The 22,576-nt window shown below is 44.9% G+C and overlaps 1 protein-coding gene across 1 annotated transcript; it reads right to left on the bottom strand.

Annotated features, from left to right (window-relative positions):
* Window position 1: 1 nt before the first annotated feature.
* Window positions 2–3,670, bottom strand: LOC125539772 (probable CDP-diacylglycerol--inositol 3-phosphatidyltransferase 2). Its single transcript, XM_048703287.1, has 11 exons — window positions 3,338–3,670; window positions 2,965–3,097; window positions 2,405–2,489; window positions 2,262–2,311; window positions 1,953–1,992; window positions 1,814–1,858; window positions 1,655–1,720; window positions 1,270–1,384; window positions 897–953; window positions 709–807; window positions 2–485 (listed from the first exon to the last, which is right to left on the bottom strand). The coding sequence occupies exons 2-11, from the start codon at window positions 3,023–3,025 to the stop codon at window positions 432–434; spliced, it is 672 nt and encodes a 223-aa protein (XP_048559244.1). The 5' UTR covers window positions 3,026–3,097; window positions 3,338–3,670; the 3' UTR covers window positions 2–431.
* Window positions 3,671–22,576: the final 18,906 nt, after the last annotated feature.

Genomic DNA, 22,576 nt, shown 5'->3' with positions numbered 1-22,576 from the left:
ATGAAGAAAAATAATTCCCGGGCAGCTTATGCGAATGAAGCAAATTTGAAACCACAAAGAAAACAACCAAGTAAATGTTGGCATGTACACTGGTACAACGGGAGGGGAGGCACCATCATCATTTCTGGCCTAGTACTAGTAACCAAAGCACGAGGCTGCTACGCAAAGAAAGATCGAATCATCATGTAGAAAAGACATACACAATACAGAGCTTGTCGATCCCTGTGTTTTTGTTAAAAAAGCAGTTCTCCCTTTTCTTTCCACATGCTGCTTTCCCCCAAGAATGTCGACCCTCGGACCGGAGACATGTTAAAAGATACATCAAGGAGCTACCATATGTGCCATATGTGCCTTACAACCAAGCCCGCCTGACGATATGTTTTTCTTGAATATGCCCGCGCAAATGAAAACTAAAACATGGTCCTTTTTGCTCACTTGCCTCTTTTCGAATCGTACGCCACACAAGCATCTGCAGCTGTTTTCATCTGCAAACAGGAAATGTACATGAATGTCGCATCAAAGGATATCATTGTTACTGTCAGAATTATGTGGAGTAACACATTGTTCTAGTGATATACATATGCCTAAAACTTGACCATTGCAGAACACAAGCACATGAGTGTTAGCCTAATTGCAAAAAAAAAACAGCTCTGCATATATGATCATGTGCAAATAATAGTTAGTTCCACTAAAGTTGTTGTTCAATACCTGGATGACATTGATCACTTGTTTGAGTGCCCACCCAATTAGAGTTGAAATGAACATGAAGACAACGAGGGGACTTTCCTTCAGAATACCTCTGCACGTCTGTAGCATACAGGAATGCCAGATGCTAAGCAACATGCATGCTAATTGCTTGATTAGAGAAGAAAGCTATAGACATTATGTTATCTTACATTAAGCAAGCTTGTGGACTTCGCGTCAGCATAGAGAAACAGGATAATGTACAGAACCTGTAAGTTGAAAATTTTGCATGTGAGAAGATGGAATAATTGGTGCTCGATGTGCAGATATGGCGTTCCGATGGATATATAATGTTTGTTAAATCAGTTCCATGGGCATAACTGCAGATGCATGATGGGCTTGTTCATTGGGGTGGCGTTACACAAATATGTCATGTATCAAGCTGTTAAAACCCACACCTATCCATGCTACGCCCCATGTGTTACTCAGCTCACTCAACCAAATAACATCCCAAAATGCGCTCATGTTGTATTCCTTGATTTGTGTTCATCATTCAAGCTGTTTCAAGTGTGAACAACCATTTACCTCAGAAGCAACACAACAGAACGCCATGAACGGCCGATATCCATAATATAACTTCAAAAGCCCATTGCCTGTGTGCTTCACATCCTTGTGGCTAGTCTTACCTGATAGGAAAGAACTAGTAGAGAAATTTATATCATAAGATGGTTAGCAATTGATGCATAATTGAACTAGAGACAGAAAACGAAATATAGCAAATGAAGCTCTTGAACAATGAGCAAAAATTCTATGCACCATAAAACCATCACATAATACTTGCACAGTTAGCATAGTTGGTGTTTATATTCATTATCTTCCTTTTGGTGTCTTTAGATACAGGATTAGGTACCTACTAGGAGAACAAAAGAGAAATCCGGCATGAGCTGTACAAATTGATAGAGAAACTAACCTGTACATTTGAAACCAGTGGCTTGTGATGTCCAACCCAAGTAACAGTATGAAAACCAAGCCAGGTCTGAAAAGAAATTGTATACAGAGCACTTTCAAGGAACAATGTGGCATGTAAGTAAATTAAGATCGAAGTGGTTTGAGCTCTAATTTTGTATACCTGTAAAACTGTGAGAGAAGCGCCAACAAACAAGCAGTGCTAACCCTGAAGTAGATCAATATGAGAAATGAAACTAGTTCGTGCTGCAGAATATTTACACCTGGCGTATACATCATTAAATGATTTATTCAAAGAGTACCTATCTGTTACCATGTCCAACACAGCTCCAAATGTTGATGCTGATACATGCAAAAGGATAAAGTTGTCAGATAGTTTCAAAAAGTTGCCTATTGTGTTATATATACAGGGAAATTAAATAAGAACAAAAATCTCTTTCAAACAGGACATAAGCAGATATTTTTGTGATCATTAATTACCATCTACTTTTGCAAAGTTCACTGAATAAATGCAAAGTTTCAACATACAGAAAAGGCCACAAATCCCTCTTCGCTGTAGAAGAACAGACTACATTACGACGCTTGAACATAAAAGGGATGTGACTTGTTACCTTGATTGAACCTCCTCGCAAACCAACCATCCAAGCCATCACAGAAGAAGCTGGTATATTCCAAAAGTGTTAGAATCATAGAGACAAAGTAATTGGATAAGATCATTAACACAACTGATTTTAGATAAATTTATGACGCTTGCCTGAAGAAGTACAGGATAGCAAAGAGTGTTCTGTTGGTATAGCACACAGCAAATGCAATGAAGTTTATGATGATCCTGAAATATCCTGCAGAATAACAGTAATCATATGTTAAAACATACACATCCAATCCACACGCCAGCAACAATTTGTATGTGGGAAAACATTGCACTCTTCCGAATATTCCATGGCATGCTTTTTTATGTTATCGACTTTTTGCTATTATCTGTTCCATGCTTCCTTTTGGTTGCTATTTTTTCTGTGTGATGCTACTTAGTGCAAAATGGTGAAGCTGGTGCAGGAAAAGATGATACATCTATTGTAGATATAATAACTTAGATTAGAGAGGCAAACAATCCAGTGGTGGCAAGGTGACAGTATCTCGAGTTGCAAATGACCATAATAGAATCATCCAGCAAGTTAAATGTGGACTGGTGGGGTTATATAATCGGCATAGTGATGATAATTCTTCTAACATAGCATTTGCACACTGGATATGGTCAACAGCACCATGAGTCCATGATATACTGATATGTAAACAGCCGATCATCCAGAGGTTTACCAATGATGTTAGGGATGTACAGGTACACCGACAGTGTCTTTTTAGCTGGAGGCTGCGCCATTGAAGGTCAGATGTACCGACTGCTAGAAGACTGGCAGTTTCTTACTTGAAACGGGAATCCTTGTCGAGATTCCTGCAAAATCATTGCATCATTTCACAGAATTGTCCAACAATACCCTCTCACGTGCAATGCAATAAGTCATCTCCAGGCAACAAAACGGTACCGCTACGTGTTGACGTTGCTGGCCATAGCTACCTACGTAATTCGTTCACACCAACGTGTAACCCTCGTCTCGTCTCGATCGATCCAGATCGGGGCTCGCTCCTAATTAACTGTTCGATTCGCTACGAACACGGGGCAGGGGCAACGTACCGCGGGGCCTCGAAGGCGTCGTGGTCACCAGCAGCGCCCGACCGCGTCGTCGCCGCCGCCGCTGGAGCACCGTCGTAGCACAATCGATGCCGTCGGTGGGGAAGGGCCGCGCGGCTGGGGCGGTACGGTGGACGGCGGGGTGGGGAGGAGCGGCAGGGAGACGGCGCGGCGGGAGGAGCGGCAGGGGGGGCGGCGCGGCGGGAGGAGCGGGGGTTGGGGAGCGGCGGTGGGAGGAGCACGGTGGAAGCGGCGAGGCAGGGGGGCGAGGACTCGAGAGGGGACGGACGCGGCTAAGGTCGTGACAGGCGGCTCGTTCTTTTTTGACCCCCGCTTTCTCTTTTTCTTTTTCTGTTAAGGGGAATATAATTCGCTTTGGCGAGATCTCAAATCTCAAAGTATGCTGTTATGCTGTTATCCCATCCCTTGCTTGTGCAAATTGCAACTCTCGGTCCATCACATCGCACCGCTTGACTTGTGTGCTGGGGTGCAGCTAGAACCAGAATAAAGTGGCCACGAATGTTCTCCGGCGTGTGGAGCTCTCTCGTCCGTTCTTTCCCTTGATGTCTCGCTGGACGGTGGGGCCTGTGGTGTTGAGCCTTGTGTTTTGTTGTAGACTTTTATGTCTTAATGAAGTCTGAATGATTGATGATATTTGTGGTTTGGGTTCCAACATTAAAATAGGTATATTTTGGTGAAGTAAACTTTTATAATTGTTCGAATCCTACTAAGGGCTTATTTGATTCAAAGGATTTTCATAGAAATGTTGGAGGATTATAATTCTTAGAATTTTTTTTCCTGCGTTGGTTGTTGATTCATAGATCGAATCATATATAATATTTTCCTAAGGATTTCCTTGTACTGCTTTTCATAGGATTTCTGGTATCTACTCAAACCTTTCTAAAAGAATCCTTTGTTTTTCGTACGACGCAGTCCAACAAACCAAAATCCTATAGGATGAAGATGAGCATGACATTTAAATTCTATGTTTTTTTTTCTATTCCCACATTTTTACAATCCTATGAATCAAAAAGGCCCTAAATATGTAAGGGCCTCTTTGATTCAAAGGATCTTCATATGGATAACCGCAAAAAAAAGGATCTTCGTATGGATAGTGGAGAATTATAATCCTTGGAAAAAAAACTATGTTGGTTGTTTGTTTCATATGATTGAATCATATAGGATTTTTTTTTCCAAAGGAACCCACTGTGCTGTATTTACAGGAATATTTACATCCACTCTAGCCACGTGTAAACAACTCCTTGTCTCAAAAGTCCTCTTCTACACTCGAGCTCAAATGAGCTCGGGCTGAGCAATAAATCGAAAATATTGAAACTAAGTTCAAAAAAATCTGATTTCTTTTTATGCAAACTTTGACAAATGTTCTAAGAGCTTGCAAAATTTCATCATGACATCATATTATGGAAGTCGTGGTGTAGCGATCCAACCTCGAACGGTCGTATCTCTGTGCATAAGTGTCATCTCTGGATCGGTAATGCTGACACACACAGTACTTCGAAGGATTTATAACAGGGTAGCAATCACACACTTATTGCATCGATAGTCTCAAGAAAGAACTTATTACAATAAGCATGGCTTAAGGCCATCTAAATAAGATAACAACGGAAGGCTTGGAAGATAAAGTGAATCCATCAACTTCAACGGCATAGCTGAGTGCACGACAACGACCTAGCGCACCTTACTCTTCGTCTGAAAAGTCTGCAACATAATATGTTGCAGCCTAAAACGGGTCAGCACATAGAATATGCTGGCAAGATAACACAGTAGAACAAAGAACAAGTAAAGGCTATCACTACATGCATATGAGGCCGGTGGAGGCTCTACGGTTATAATTTTTTGCGAAAAGCCAATTTTTCCCTACAACAAAGGAATATATTTTGTTTAACTATCATGGTGGTTGTTAAACATTGAGAAGGTTCCTCCAACTCAATCCCAATTAAATAGTATTAATAACTGAGGGAGTCCTGGATTAGGGGGTCTCCGGAGAGCCGGACTATCTCCATTGGCCGGACTATTAGACTATGAAGATACAAGATTGAAGACTTCGTCTCGTGTCCGGATGAGACTCTACTTGGCGTGAAAGGCAAGCTAGGCAATACGGATATGGATATCTCCTCCTTTGTAACCGACCTTGTGTAACCCTAACCCTCTCCGGTGTCTATATAAACCGGAGAGTTTTAGTCCGTAGGACAACAACAACTACAACATACAATCATACCATAGGCTAGCTTCTAGGGTTTAGCCTCTCTGATCTCGTGGTAGATCTACTCTTGTACTACCCATATCATCAATATTAATCAAGCAGGACATAGGGTTTTACCTCCATCAAGAGGGCCCGAACCTGGGTAAAAACATTGTGTCCCCTGCCTCCTGTTACCATCCGCCTTAGACGCACAGTTCGGGACCCCCTACCCGAGATCCGCCGGTTTTGACACCGACATTGATGCTTTCATTGAGAGTTCCTCTGTGTCGTCACCGTTAGGCTTGATGGCTCCTACTATCATCGACGGTGATGCAGTCCAGGGTGAGACTTTTCTCCCCGGACAGATCTTCGTGTTCGGCAGCTTTACACTGCGGGCCAATTCGCTTGGCCATCTGGAGCAGATTGAAAGTTACGCCCCTGGCCACCAGGTCAGGTTTGGAAGCTTAAACTACACGGCCGATATTTGTGGAGACTTGATCTTCGACGGATTCGAGCATCTGCCTTGTGCGTCACGCGGTCACGATGAGTACAATTTAGCTCTACCATCGGACAGTGTCCAAAAGATCGCACAGGCAGCCACTCCGACCCTCAATTCGGAGCCAGTTGCGCCATCCATGGACGGGTGGATAGACCCCGCCACGGAGGCCTTACCCTCAGCGGCGATCGAGCCAAACATCGATCTTACCTTGCACGAGAGCCGTGCTGTTAAACTGCCGGATCCTTCTGAAGGAAATATGCCCTAGAGGCAATAATAAAGTTATTATTTCCTTATTTCATGATAAATGTTTATTATTCATGCTAGAATTGTATTAACTGGAAACATAATACATGTGTGAATACATAGACAAACAGAGTGTCACTAGTATGCCTCTACTTGACTAGCTCGTTGATCAAAGATGGTTAAGTTTCCTAACCATAGACATGAGTTATCATTTGATTAACGGGATCACATCATTAGGAGAATGATGTGATTGACTTGACCCATTCCGTTAGCTTAGCACTTGATCGTTTAGTTTTGTTGCTATTGCTTTCTTCATGACTTATACATGTTCCTATGACTATGAGATTATGCAACTCCCGTTTACCGGAGGAACACTTTGTGTGCCACCAAACGTCACAACGTAACTGGGTGATTATAAAGGTGCTCTACAAGTGTCTCCAAAGGTACTTGTAGGGTTAGCGTATTTCGAGATTAGGATTTGTCACTCCGATTGTCGGAGAGGTATCTCTGGGCCCACTCGGTAATGCACATCACTATAAGCCTTGCAAGCATTGCAACTAATGAGTTAGTTGCGGGATGATGTATTATGGAACGAGTAAAGAGACTTGCCGGTAACAAGATTGAACTAGGTATTGAGATACCGACGATCGAATCTCGGGCAAGTAACATACCAATGACAAAGGGAACAATGTATGTTGTTATGCGGTTTGACCGATAAAGATCTTCGTATAATAGATAGGAACCAGTATGAGCATCCAGGTTCTGCTATTGGTTATTAATCGGAGACGTGTCTCGGTCATGTCTACATAGTTCTCGAACCCGTAGGGTCCGCACGCTTAACGTTCGGTGACGATCAGTATTATGAGTTTATGTGCTTCGATGTACCGAAGGTAGTTCAGAGTCCCGGATATGATCACGGACATGACGAGGAGTCTCGAAATGGTCAAGACATAAAGATCGATATATTGGATGACTATATTTGGACGTCGGAATGGTTCCGGGTGAGTTCGGGCATATACCGGAGCACTGGGAGGTTACCGGAACCCCCCGGGAGGTATATGGGCCTTATTGGGCCATAGTGGGAGAGAAGAGAGGGAGGCCTAGAAGGGGGCGCGCCCCCTCAAACACCAAGCCGTGTGCCGGCAACCCCGTCCCCTCTAGTTTATCCTCCGTCATAGTTTTCGTAGTGCTTAGGCGAAGCCCTGCGGAGATTGTTCTTCACCAACACCGTCACCACGCCGTCGTGCTGCCGGAACTCATCTACTACTTCGCCCCTCTTGCTGGATCGAGAAGGCGAGGACGTCACCGAACCGAACGTGTGCAGAACTCGGAGGTGCCGTGCTTTCGGTACTTGGATCGGTCGGATCGTGAAGACGTACGACTACATCAACCGCGTTGATATAACGCTTCCGTGAACGGTCTACGAGGGTACGTAGACAACACTCTCCCCTCTCGTTGCTATGCATCACCATGATCTTGCGTGCGCGTAGGAATTTTTTTGAAATTACTACGTTACCCAACAATGGCATCTGAGCCTAGGTTTTATGCGTTGATGTTGTGCACGAGTAGAACACAAGTGAGTTGTGGGCCATATAAGTCATACTGCTTACCAGCATGTCATACTTTGGTTCGGCGGTATTGTTGGATGAAGCGGCCCGGACCGACATTACGCGTACGCTTACGCGAGACTGGTTCTACCGACATGCTTTGCACACAGGTGGCTGGCGGGTGTCAGTTTCTCCAACTTTAGTTGAACCAAGTGTGGCTACGCCCGGTCCTTGCGAAGGTTAAAACAACACCAACTTGACAAACTATCGTTGTGTTTTTGATGCGTAGGTAAGAACGGTTCTTGCTTAAGCCCGTAGCAGCCACGTAAAACTTGCAACAACAAAGTAGAGGACGTCTAACTTGTTTTTGCAGGGCATGTTGTGATGTGATATGGTCAAGACATGATGCTAAATTTTATTGTATGAGATGATCATGTTTTGTAACCGAGTTATCGGCAACTGGCAGGAGCCATATGGTTGTCGCTTTATTGTATGCAATGCAATTGCCCTGTAATGCTTTACTTTATCACTAAGCGGTAGCGATAGTCGTGGAAGCATAAGATTGGTGAGACGACAACGATGCTACGATGGAGATCAAGGTGTCGCGCCGGTGACGATGGTGATCATGACGGTGCTTCGGAGATGGAGATCACAAGCATAAGATGATGATGGCCATATCATATCACTTATATTGATTGCATGCGATGTTTATCTTTTATGCATCTTATCTTGCTTTGATTGACGGTAGCATTATAAGATGATCTCTCACTAAATTTCAAGATAAAAGTGTTCTCCCTGAGTATGCACCGTTGCCAAAGTTCGTCGTGCCCAGACACCACGTGATGATCGGGTGTGATAAGCTCTACGTCCATCTACAACGGGTGCAAGCCAGTTTTTGCACATGCAGAATACTCAGGTTAAACTTGACGAGCCTAGCATATGCAGATATGGCCTCGGAACACTGAGACCGAAAGGTCGAGCGTGAATCATATAGTAGATATGATCAACATAGTGATGTTCACCATTGAAAACTACTCCATTTCACGTGATGATCAGTTATGCTTTAGTTGATATGGATCACGTGATCACTTAGAGGATTAGAGGGATGTCTATCTAAGTGGGAGTTCTTAAGTAATATGATTAATTGAACTTGAATTTATCATGAACTTAGTCCTGGTAGTATTAGCATATCTATGTTATAGATCAATAGCTCGCGTTTAGCTCCCCTGTTTTATTTTTGATATGTTCCTAGAGAAAACTTAGTTGAAAGATGTTAGTAGCAATGATGCAGATTAGATCTGTGATCTGAGGTTTAACCTCATTGCTGCACAGAAGAATTATGTCCTTGATGCACCGCTAGGTGACAAACCTATTGCAGGAGCAGATGCAGATGTTATGAACGTTTGGCTAGCTCAATATGATGACTACTTGATAGTTTAGTGCACCATGCTTAAACGGCTTAGAACCGGGACTTCAAAGACGTTTTGAACGTCATGGATCATATGGATGTTCTAGGAGTTGAAGTTAATATTTCAAGCTAATACCCGAGTTGAGAGATATGAAGTCTCCAACAAGTTCTATAGCTAAAAGATGGAGGAGAATAGCTCAAGCAGTGAGCATGTGTTCTACAATCGCTTGAATCAAGTGGGAGTTAATCTTCCAGATAAAATAGTGATTGACAGAATTCTCTAGTCACCATCACCAAGTTAGTAGAACTTCGTGATGAACTATAATATGCAAGGGATGACGAAAACAAATCCCAAGCTCTTCGCGATGCAAAAATCGGCGAAGGTAGAAATCAAGAAAAACATCAAGTGTTGATGATTTACAAGACCACTAGTTTCAAGATAAAGGGTAAAGGGAAGAAGGGGAACTTCAAGAAGAATGGCAAACAAGTTGCTGCTCAAGTGAAGAAACCCAAGTATGGACCTAAGCCTGAAACTGAGTGCTTCTACTGCAAAGGGACTGGTCACTAGAAGCGGAACTACCCCAAGTATTTGGTGGATAGGAAGGATGGCAAAGTAAACAAAGATATATTTGATATACATGTTATTGATGTGTACTTTACTAGTGTTTATAGCAACCCCTCAGTATTTGATACTGGTTCAGTTGCTAAAGAGTAGTAACTCGAAATGGGAGTTGCAAAATAAATAGAGACTAGTTAAGGGTGAAGTGACGATGTGTGTTGGAAGTGGTTCCAAGATTGATATGATCATCATCGCACACTCCCTATACTTTCGGAATTAGTGTTGAACCTAAATAAATGTTATTTGGTGTTTGCGTTGAGCATAAATATGATTGGATCATGTTTATTGCAATACGGTTATTCATGTAAGTTAGAGAATAATTGTTGTTCTGTTTACATGAATAAAACCTTCTATGGTCATACACCCAATGAAAATGGTTTGTTGGATCTCGATCGTGGTGATACACATTTTCATAATATTGAAGCCAAAAGATGCAAAGTTAATAATGATAATGCAACTTATTTGTGGCACTGCCGTTTAGGTCATATTGGTGTAAAGCGCATGAAGAAAATCCATGCTGATGGGCTTTTGGAATCACTTGATTATGAATCAGTTGATGCTTGCGAACCATGCCTCATGGGCAAGATGACTAAGACTCCGTTCTCCGGAACAATGGAGCGAGCAAAAGGTTTGTTGGAAATCATACATATTGATGTATGTGGTCCGATGAATATTGAGGCTCACGGCAGGTATCATTATTTTCTGATCTTCACAGATGATTTGAGCAGATATGAGTATATCTACTTGATGAAACACAAGTCTGACACATTTGAAAAGTTCAAAGAATTTCAGAGTGAAGTGGAGAATCATCGTAACAAAAATAAAAGTTTCTACGATATGATCGCAGAAGTAAAATATTTGAGTTACGAGTTTGGCCTTCAGTTAAAACAATGTGAAATAGTTTCACTACTCACGCCACCTGGAACACCACAGTGTAATGGTGTGTCCGAACATCATAACCGTACTTTATTAGATATGGTGCGATCTATGATGTCTCTTACCGATCTACCACTATCGTTTTGGGGTTATGCATTAGAGATAACTGCATTCACGTTAAATAGGGCAACCATCTAAATCCGTTGAGACGACACCGTATGGACTATGGTTTGGCAAGAAACCTAAGCTGTCGTTTCTTAAAGTTTGGGGCTGCGATGCTTATATGAAAAAGTTTCATCCTGATAAGCTCAAACCCAAATCGGAGAAATGTGTCTTCATAGGATACCCAAAGGAGACTGTTGGGTACATCTTCTATCACAGATCCGAAGGCAAGACTTTTGTTGCTAAATTCGGAGTCTTTCTAGAGAAGGAGTTTCTCTCGAAAGAAGTGAGTGGGAGGAAAGTAGAACTTGATGAGGTAACTGTACCTGCTCCCTTATTGTAAAGTAGTTCATCACAGAAATCTGTTCCTGTGACTACTACACCAATTAGTGAGGAAGCTAATGATGAAGATCATGTAACTTCAGATCAAGTTACTACCGAAACCTCGTAGGTAAACCAGAGTGAGATCCGCACCAGAGTGGTACGGTAATCCTATTCTGGAGGTCATGTTACTTGACCATGACGAACCTACGAACTATGAGGAAGCGATGATGAGCCTAGATTCCGCGAAATGGCTTGAGGCCATGAAATCTGAGATGAGATCCATGTATGAGAACAAAGTATGGACTTGATTGACTTGCCCATTGATCGGCAAGCCATTGAGATTAAATGGATCTTCAAGAGGAAGACGGACGCTGATAGTGGTGTTACTATCTACAAAGCTAGAATTGTCGCAAAAGGTTTTTGACAAGTTCAAGGTGTTGACTACGCTGAGAGTTTCTCACTCGTATCTATGCTTAAGTATGTCTGAATCATGTTAGCAATTGCCACATTTTATGAAATCTGGCAAATGGATAAACAAAACTGCATTCTTTAATGGATTTATTAAAGAAGAGTTGTATATGATGCAACCAGAAGGTTTTGCCAATCCTAAAGGTACTAACAAAATATGCAAGCTCCAGTGATCCATCTATGGACTGGTGCAAGCATCTCGGAGTTGGAATATACGCTTTGATAAGTTGATCAAAGCATATAGTTTTATACAGACTTGCCGTGAAGCCTGTATTTACAAGAAAGTGAGTGGGAGCACTACAACATTTCTGATAAGTATATGTGAATGACATATTGTTGATCGGAGATAATGTAGAATTATTCTGCAAAGCATAAAGAAATATTTGAAAGGAGTTTTTCAAAGAAAGACCTCGGTGAAGCTGCTTACATATTGAGCATCAAGATCTATAGAGATAGATCAAGACGCTTGATAAGTTTTTTTCAATGAGTACATACCTTGACAAGATTTTGAAGTAGTTCAAAATGGAACAGTCAAAGAAGGAGTTCTTGCCTGTGTTACAAGGTGTGAAGTTGAGTAAGACTCAAAACCCGACCACGACAGAAGATACAAAGAGAATGAAAGTCATTCCCTATGCCTCAGCCATAGGTTCTATAAAGTATGCCATGCTGTGTACCAGACCTATTGTATACCCTGCCTGAGTTTGGCAAGGGAGTGCAATAGTGATCTAGGAGTAGGTCACTAGACATTGGTCAAAATTATCCTTACTAGAGTAAGGATATGTTTCTCGATTATGGAGGAGACAAAAGGTTTGTCGTAAAGGGTTACGACGATGCAAGTTTTGACACTGATCCAGATGACTCTAAGTCTCAATCTAGATACATATTGAAAGTGGGAGCAATTAGCTAGAGTAGCTCCGTGCAGAGCATTGTTGACATAGAAATTTGCAAAATACATACGGATCTGAATGTTATAGACTCGTTGACTAAACTTCTCTCACAAGCAAAACATGATCACACCTTAGTACTCTTTGGGTGTTAATCACATAGCGATGTGAACTAGATTATTGACTCTAGTAAACCCTTTGGGTGTTGGTCACATGACGATGTGAACTATGGGTGTTAATCACATGGTGATGTGAACTATTGGTGTTAAATCACATGGCGATGTGATCTAGATTATTGACTCTAGTGCAAGTGGGAGACTGAAGGAAATATGCCCTAGAGGCAATAATAAAGTTATTATTTATTTCCTTATTTCATGATAAATGTTTATTATTCATGCTAGAATTGTATTAACCGGAAACATAATACATGTGTGAATACATAGACAAACAGAGTGTCACTAGTATGCCTCTACTTGACTAGCTCGTTGATCAAAGATGGTTAAGTTTCCTAACCATAGACATGAGTTGTCATTTGATTAACGGGATCACATCATTAGGAGAATGATGTGATTGACTTGAACCATTCCGTTAGCTTAGCACTTGATCGTTTAGTTTTGTTGCTATTGCTTTCTTCATGACTTATACATGTTCCTACGACTATGAGATTATGCAACTCCCGTTTACCGGAGGAACACTTTGTGTGCCACCAAACATCACAATGTAACTGGGTGATTATAAAGGTGCTCTACAGGTGTCTCCAAAGGTACTTGTTGGGTTAGCATATTTCGAGATTAGGATTTGTCACTCCGATTGTCGGAGAGGTATCTCTGGGCCCACTCGGTAATGCACATCACTATAAGCCTTGCAAGCATTGCAACTAATGAGTTAGTTGCGAGATGATGTATTATGGAACGAGTAAAGAGACTTGCCGGTAAAAAGATTGAACTAGGTATTGAGATACCGACGATCGAATCTCGGGCAAGTAACATACCGATGACAAAGGGAACAACGTATGTTGTTATGCGGTCTGACCGATAAAGATCTTCATAGAATATGTAGGAGCCAATATGGGCATCCAGGTCCTGCTATTGGTTATTGACAAGAGAGGTGTCTCGGTCATGTCTACATAGTTCTCGAACCCGTAGGGTCCGCATGCTTAACGTTCGTTGATGATATAGTACTATATGAGTTATGTATGTTGATGACCGAATGTTGTTCGGAGTCCGGGATGAGATCGCGGACATGACAAGGAACTCCGGAATGGTCCGGAGATAAAGTTTGATATATGTGATAGTAGTGTTTGATCTCCAGAAGGGTTCCGGAATTCACCGGAAGGGGTTCCGGATGTTTCCCGAAATGTTTGGGCACGAGAACACTTTATCTGAGCCAAAGGGGAAAGCCCACGAGGCTTTTGGAAAGTGCAAAAGAAAGTTTTGCAGAGACCAGAGGCTAGACGCCAGGAACCCTGGCGTCTAGGGGGTAGACGCCGGGAACCCTGGCGTCTAGCCCTGGAGTCCGAGAAGGACTCTTGCCTTTCGGGTGAAACCGACTTTGAGGAGGCTTTTACTCCAAGTTTCGACCCGAGGGCTCAACATATAAATAGAGGGGTAGGGCTAGCACCAAAGACACATCAAGAAACACCAAGCCGTGTGCCAGCAACCCCATCCCCTCTAGTTTATCCTCCGTCATAGTTTTCATAGTGCTTAGGCGAAGCCCTGCGGAGATTGTTCTTCACCAACACCGTCACCACGCTGTCGTGCTGCCGGAACTCATCTACTACTTCGCCCCTCTTGCTGGATCGAGAAGGCGAGGACGTCACCGAGCCGAACGTGTGCAAAACTCGGAGGTGCCGTGCTTTCGGTACTTGGATCAGTCGGATCATGAAGACGTACGACTACATCAACCGCATTGATATAATGCTTCCGCGAACGGTCTACGAGGGTACGTAGACAACACTCTCCCCTCTTGTTGCTATGCATCACCATGATCTTGCGTGTGCGTAGGATTTTTTTTGAAATTACTACGTTACCCAACACCTTCTCCGGCCACGGACTCCGAACCGCCTGCGCCCGTTCCTGTCGAATCCGATTGGGCGCCGATCATGGAGTTTACCTTTGCGGATATTTTTCAGCACTCGCCCTTTGGCGACATACTGAACTCATTAAGGTCTCTCTCCTTGTCAGGAGGATCCTGGCCTAACTATGTCTGGCAGGACTGAGATGCGGATGACGAAGAAATTCGAGGCCCACCCACCACCCACTTAGTAGCCACTATCGATGACTTAACCGACATGCTCGACTTCGACTCCGAAGACATCGACGGTATGGACGACGATGTGGGAGGCGAAGAGGAACCACCGCCCACAGGGCACTGGACAGCCACCTCATCATACGATATATATACATGGTGGATACACCCAAAGAAGACAATGGCGACGAGATAGCGGAGGATGACCCCTCCAAGAAGCAACCCAAGCACCGACGTCAGCGACGCCGCTCTAAGTCCCGCCAAAGCATAAGTGGTGATACCGGCATAGGAGATAATAATACTCCGAATAGTGCCGAAGACAACAACAATCCCCTCCAGCAAGATTTAGAGCAGGAGGATGGAGGAGCCATGTAGGATCGAAAGTATGTCTAGAGGGGGTGATTAGACTACTTGACCAAATAAAAACTTAACCTTTTCCCAATTTTAGTTCTTGGCAGATTTTAGCTATTTTAAGATAAGTCAAGCAATCATCACATAATTCAAGAAAGCGTGCAAAGAGTATATTGGCAGTGGAAAGTAAAGCATGCAACTTGCAAGAATGTAAAGGGAAGGGTTTGGAGAATTCAAACGCAATTGGAGACACGGATGTTTTTCCCGTGGTTCGGATAGGTGGTGCTATCCTACATCCACGTTGATGGAGACTTCAACCCACAAAGGGTAACGGTTGCGCGAGTCCACACAGGGCTCCACCCAAGGGTAACGGTTGCGCGAGTCCACACAGGGCTCCACCCACGAAGGGTCCACGAAGAAGCAACCACCCACAAAGGGTCCACGAAGAAGCAACCTTGTCTATCCCACCATGGCCATCGCCCACACAGGACTTGCCTCACTAGCGGTAGATCTTCACGAAGTAGGCGATCTCCTTGCCCTTACAAACTCCTTGGTTCAACTCCACAATCTTGTCGGAGGCTCCCAAGTGACACCTAGCCAATCTAGGAGACACCACTCTCCAAGAAGTAACAAATGGTGTGTAGGTAATGAACTCCTTGCTCTTGTGCTTCAAATGATAGTCTCCCCAACACTCAACTCTCTCTCATAGGATTTGGATTTGGTGGAAAGAAGATTTGAGTGGAAAGCAACTTGGGAAGGTTAGAGATCAAGATTCATATGGTAGGAATGGAATATCTTGGTCTCAACACATGAGTAGGTGGTTCTCTCTTAGAACATATGAGTTGGAATGGTGTATGTGTTCTGATGGCTTTCTCCACGAATGAAGAGGAGGTGGAGGGGTATATATAGCCTCCACACAAAATCCAACCGTTACACACAGTTTTCCAATCTCGGTGGGACCGAATCAACAAACTCGGTCAGACCGAAAAGGTAAACCTAGTGACCGTTAGAGATTTTCGGTGGGACTGACATGCAACTCGGTAGGACCGATATGGTTAGGGTTTGGGCATAACGCAATCTCGGTGTGACCGATTACACAAACTCGGTGAGACCGATTTTGGTAATAAGCTAACCAGAGAGTTGGTCAGGCAAACTCGGTGGGACCGATTTGCTCTTTCGGTGAGACCAAAAAGTTACAAAAAGGAAACACTGAATTTACATTGCAATTTCGGTGGGACCGATCCGCTTTTTCGGTGAGACCGAAAAGTTACGAAAGGGAAATAGAGAGTTTGCAATCCCATCTCGGTGAGACCGAGATCCCTATCGGTAGAATCGAATTGCTAGGGTTTGGCAGTGGCTTATGACAAATGAAACTCGGTGGCGCCGGATAGAAAGAATCGGTAGGTCCGAGTTTGGCTTTGGGTTTAGGTCATATGTGGAAGTGGGAAAGTAGCTGAGGATTTTTGGAGCATATCATTAAGCACATGAAGCAAGAGGCTCATTAAGCAACATCTCATCCCTCCTTGATAGTATTGGCTTTTCCTAAAGACTCAATGTGATCTAGGATCACTAAAATATAAAATGAAGAGTCTTGAGCTTTTGAGCTTGAGCCAATCCTTTGTCCTTAGCATTTTGAGGGTTCCACTTTCACATCCATGCCATGCCAATCATTGAGCTTTCCTGAAATAATTATCTTGGAATAGCATTAGCTCAATGAGCTATATGTTGTTATGAATTACCAAAACCACCTAGGGATAGTTGCACTTTCAAGCCAACCCTCCTGAGAGAGCGGCAGATGGAGAAGAGGAGGATGATAATTACATGCCCCCTCCGAAGACGAGGCAAGCCTCGGCAACGATGAATTCACTGTGCCAGAGGATCCCGTCGAACAAGAGCGCTTCAAACGCCGGCTTATAGCCACGGCAAATAGCCTTAAGAGAAAGCAGCAGCAGCTTCAAGCTGATCAGGATCTGCTAGCTGACAGATGGACTGAAGTCCTCGCGGCCGAGGAATATAAACTCGAGCGCCCCTCCAAGAGTTACCCAAAGTGTAGGTTGCTACCCCAACTGGAGGAAGAAGCGTATGATACGGCTGATCGGCCACCTCGTGGCCCCGATAGAGAGGCTTTCTAGCCAAAAAACTCAGCCTCCACCCCGACGCCATTCAAATAAAAAGGCATGGGGAGATACGCCAGACCTGCGAGACATATTGGAGGACAAAGCAAAGCATGCAAGATCGATCTACGGATCACGAGGGCGCACCACTCTGCGAGACGATAAACGTCACGCCGGATACAGTAAAAGCAAATCCGGCCGGGCCGAACACAGCGGGCAAGACCCATTCGAGCCGCGTCGTGATATAGCCCAATACAGAGGCGCCGCACACCCCTTATGCTTCACAGACGAAGTAATGGATCATCAAATCCCAGAAGGTTTCAAACCTGTAAATATTGAATCATATGACGGCACAACAGATCCCGCAGTATGGATCGAGGATTTTCTCCTCCACATCCACATGGCCAGCGGTGATGACTTACACGCCATCAAATACCTCCCACTAAAGCTCAAGGGACCAGCGCGGCATTGGCTTAATAGCTTGCCAGCCGAGTCCATCAGCTGTTGGGAAAATCTGGAAGCCGCATTCCTCGACAACTTTCAGGGCACTTATGTGCGGCCACCAGATGCCGATGACTTGAGCCACATAATTCAGTAGCCAGAAGAATCGGCCAGGCAATTCTGGACTCGGTTTCTAACAAAGAAAAATCAAATTGTCGACTGTCCGGATGTAGAGGCCCTAGCGGCTTTCAAACACAACATCCGCGACGAATGGCTAGCCCGACACCGAAATCTATGGCAGCCCTCACGACACTCATGACCCGCTTTTGCGCGGGAGAAGACAGTTGGCTGGCTCGCAGTAATAACATATCAAAGAATCATGGTACTTCGGATACCAAGGACGGCAATAGCAGGTCACGCCGCAACAAACATAAGCGCCGCATTAACAGCGATAATACCGAGGATACGGCAGTCAATGCCGGATTCAAAGGCTCTAAACCCGGTCAGCGGAAAAAGCCATTCAAACAAAGTACGTCGGGTCCATCCAGCTTGGACCGTATACTCGATCGCTCGTGTCAAATACACGGCACCCCAGAAAAGTCAGCCAATCACACCAACAGGGATTGTTGGGTGTTCAAGCAGGCCAGCAAATTAATTGCCGAAAACAAGGACAAGGGGCCACATAGCGATGAGGAGGAGGAACCCCGGCAGCCACACACCGGAGGATAGAAGAGGTTTCCCCCACAAGTACGGACGGTGAACATGATATACGCAACCCACATCCCCAAGAGGGAGCGGAAGCGTGCGCTCAGGGACGTATATGCGTTGGAACCAGTCGCCCCAAAGTTCAACCCATGGTCCTCTTATCCGATCACTTTCGATCGCAGGGACCATCCCATTAGTATCCGTCATGGCGGATTCGCCGCACTGGTTCTGGACCCAATCATTGACGGATTTCACCTCACTCGAGTCCTTATGGATGGCGGCAGCAGCCTGAACCTACTTTATCAGGACACAGTGCGCAAAATGGGTATAGACCCCTCAAGGATCAAACGCACAAAAACGACCTTTAAGGGCGTCATTCCAGGCGTAGAGACCCATTGCACAGGCTCAATTACACTGGAAGTGGTCTTCGGATCCCTGGATAACTTCCGAAGCGAAGAGTTAATCTTCGATATAGTCCCGTTCGCAGTGGTTATCATGCACTGCTCGAGCGAACCGCATTTGCGAGATTCAATGCGGTACCGCATTATGCATACCCCAAGCTCAAGATGCCAGGACCTCGCGGGGTTATTACAGTCAATGGAAACACAAAGCGCTCTCTCCGAACAGAGGAGCACACTATGGCCCTCGCAGCAGAAGCGCAAAACAGTCTCTCAAGGCAATCTACCAGTTCGGCGTTCCAAGACCCGGACACCTTCAAGCGCGCTCGGAGCAATCGGCTGAAGGAAATATGCCCTAGAGGCAATAATAATGTTGTTATTTTATTTCCTTATATCATGATAAATGTTTATTATTCATGCTAGAATTGTATTATCCGGAAACATAATACTTGTGTGAATACATAGACAAACCAAACGTCACTAGTATGCCTCTACTTGACTAGCTCATTAATCAAAGATGGTTATGTTTCCTAACCATAGACATGTGTTGTCATTTGATTAACGGGATCACATTATTAGGAGAATGATGTGATTGACATGACCCATTCCATTAGCTTAGCACCCGATCGTTTAGTATGTTGCTATTGCTTTCTTCATGACTTATACATGTTCCTATGACTATGAGATTATGCAACTCCCGTTTGCTGGAGGAACACTTTGTGTGCTACCAAACGTCACAACGTAACTGGGTGATTATAAAGGAGCTCTACAAGTGTCTCCAAAGGTAAATGTTGGGTTGGCGTATTTCGAGATTAGGATTTGTCACTCCGATTGTTGGAGAGGTATCTCTGGGCCCTCTCGGTAATGCACATCACATAAGCCTTGCAAGCATTGCAACTAATGAGTTAGTTGCGAGATGATGTATTACGAAACGAGTAAAGAGACTTGCCGGTAACGAGATTGAACTAGGTATTGAGATACCAACGATCGAATCTCGGGCAAGTAACATACCGATGACAAAGGGAACAACGTATGTTGTCATGCGGTCTGACCGATAAAGATCTTCGTAGAATATGTAGGAGCCAATATGAGCATCCAGGTTCCGCTATTGGTTATTGACCGGAGACATGTCTTGGTCATGTCTACATTGTTCTCGAACCCGTAGGGTCCGCACGCTTAAGGTTTCGATGACAGTTATATTATGGGTTTATGAGTTTTGATGTACCGAAGTTAGTTCGGAGTCCCAGATGTGATCACGGACATAACGAGGAGTCTCAAAATGGTCGAGACATAAAGATTGATATATTGGACGGCTATATTCGGACACCGGAAGTGTTCCGGGTGATTTCGGAGAAAAACCGGAGTACCGGAGGGTTACCGGAACCCCCCGGGAGAAGTAATGGGCCATATGGACCTTAGTGGAGAAAGATAAGGGCAGCCAGGGTGGGCCGCGCGCCTCCTCCCCCCTGGTCCGAATTGGACTAGGAGAGGGGGGCGGCGCCCCCCTTTCCTTCTCCCTCTCCACTTCCTTCCCCCTCCTAGTAGGAGTCCTACTCCTACTAGGAGGAGGACTCCTCCTTGGCGCGCCTATAGGGCCGGCCGGCCTCCTCCCCCTGCTCCTTTATATACGGGGGCAGGGGGCACCCCTAGACACACAAGTTGATCCACGTGATCGTTTTCTTAGCCGTGTGCGGTGCCCCCTTCCACCATAATCCTCAATAATATTGTAGCGGTGCTTAGGCGAAGCCCTGTGACGGTAGAACATCAAGATCGTCACCACGCCGTCGTGCTGACAGAACTCTTCCCTGACACTTTGCTGGATCGGAGTCCAGGGATCGTCATCGAGCTGAACGTGTGCTAAAACTCGGAGGTGCCGTAGTTTCGGTGCTTGATCGGTCGGGCCGTGAAGACGTACGACTACATCAACCGCGTTGTGCTAACGCTTCCGCTGTTGGTCTACAAGGGTACGTAGATCACACTCTCCCCTCTCGTTGCTATGCATCACCATGATCTTGCGTGTGCGTAGGAATTTTTTTGAAATTACTACGTTCCCCAACATCGGCAACTCGACCACCTGGCGCGATCTAAGCTCGCGTAGCAATGCGGCCCCCACCCCAGTCTCAGCCAAACGGCAAAACTCGTGCCATGCGTACATAATTACGCATTAAAAATACCATGGGCACATGTGGGGAGGGGGGCACATTGCGGCACGCCCCAAGACGCGGCTTAAACCGCACTAGGGGCTTCCCGTTTGGTTATTTTTCTCTTTTTCAGGACCTTGATCTCTGGAAACCCTGTCCGGCAGCACTATTGTCGAATACATTATGCAACAACCAAGGAGGCATAAAGCTACGTCACACCACGGAATTCCCAGGTGGAGTACAATAACGAGCGAAATATTTGATTTAATATTATTCCTCATCTTGCCCCTGGAAGGGACATAGTCCTACTCTTTGCTAATCGCATCATCTGTATCATTTTGCTTTAACGCACCTTTTTAAATAAACAATGCATAACATTACGACTATCATTGCATTATTATATATATATATATATGTTCATTAACGACGCCTTGCAACCGCACACTTTGGTACGGCCAATACACCAGGGGCTTACGTACCCCACAATATGGTGTGAAAAGTCCGAACACTTTCACAAGTGCGGCACCCCGAACTTATAGCATTATATGCATCAGCTCCGAATCATGTCTTTGGTCAAATGTTGGGTTTGCCCGGCTCCTATGTTTTGGTACCTTACGTTCCGCTCTATCGGCTAAGGTAGCGCTAGGGAGAACTACTGCGATTGTGCCCCGGTTCTACCGGGCTTAGCACCTCAGTAGAGAAAGCTAAAACTGACTATCATGATGAGGCGAGAGACTGCTCGCTGTTCGGCGAGGTTTTCGAGTCCCTAAAGACTTATGCCGCTTAGGGCGAGGGGCCGGCCCTGTCCGGCTTAAAGGCGTGTATCGCGCCTTGAATTCGGCCTTCCGAATACCAGGGGCTTCGCCGAAATTTAAAATTATAGAATTCTATGGCTAAGTGAGAGTGATAAAGCATTATTAGTCCGGTTGCCTTGTTCGTTGTGCTGAGCACCTCCCTCGAAGGACCCAAATATGGGAACAAGAGTGCTCAGGTTTATCCCGAACACCCCAGCACTCGTGGCATGGGGGCAGAACCCAAGGACTAGCCATCTCTCAGATTGGATAAACGGCCAAACAGAAGGTAACATTTTAAATTCACACAAGCGTTGCATAGCGCATATGAAACAAGTTTTCATTCTACAGGATCACACGAGCAAGTTTACTCAAATATTACATCCTTGGAACATTTGTCCGCTACAAGACGGGCACCCTTCAGGACACCCTCATAATAAATTTCGGGGGTGCGATGCTATTTGCCCTGCGGCGGCCCTTCCTTGATCAGCTTCACGGCGTCTAGCTTGGCCCACTGCACCTTCACATGGGCGAAAGCCCGGCATGCACCTTCGATGCAGACGGACCGCTTGACGACCTCCAGCCGTGGGCAGGCATCCACAAGCCGCCTCACCAGGCCGAAGTAGCTGTTTGGAAGGGCGTCGCCAGGCTACAGCCGGACTATAAGGCCCTTCATGGCCTGTTCGGCCGCCTTGTGCAGCTCGACCAGCTGATTTAGCTGGTCGCTTAGAGGCATCGTGTGTTCGGTCCCAGTATACTGAGACCAGAACAGCTTCTCCGTTGAGCTTCCCTCCTCGGCCTGGTAAAACTGTGCGGCATCC

This window comes from Triticum urartu, chromosome 2 (assembly GCF_003073215.2).
Source record: "Triticum urartu cultivar G1812 chromosome 2, Tu2.1, whole genome shotgun sequence".
In the NCBI taxonomy this organism is placed as follows: domain Eukaryota; kingdom Viridiplantae; phylum Streptophyta; class Magnoliopsida; order Poales; family Poaceae; genus Triticum; species Triticum urartu.
Note: the sequence above shows the minus strand (reverse complement) of the source record. Positions and strands in the feature narration are given on the sequence as shown.

Coding starts and splice junctions, on each gene's coding strand:
- LOC125539772 (XM_048703287.1), bottom strand. CDS start 3,025: ATGGCGCAGCCTCCAGCTAAAAAGACACTGTCGGTGTACCTGTACATC. Junction 2,490..2,964: donor GTACATCCCTAACATCATTG/GTAAACCTCTGG, acceptor GTTATTCTGCAG/GATATTTCAGGATCATCATA. Junction 1,859..1,952: donor TTGGACATGGTAACAGATAG/GTACTCTTTGAA, acceptor GATCTACTTCAG/GGTTAGCACTGCTTGTTTGT.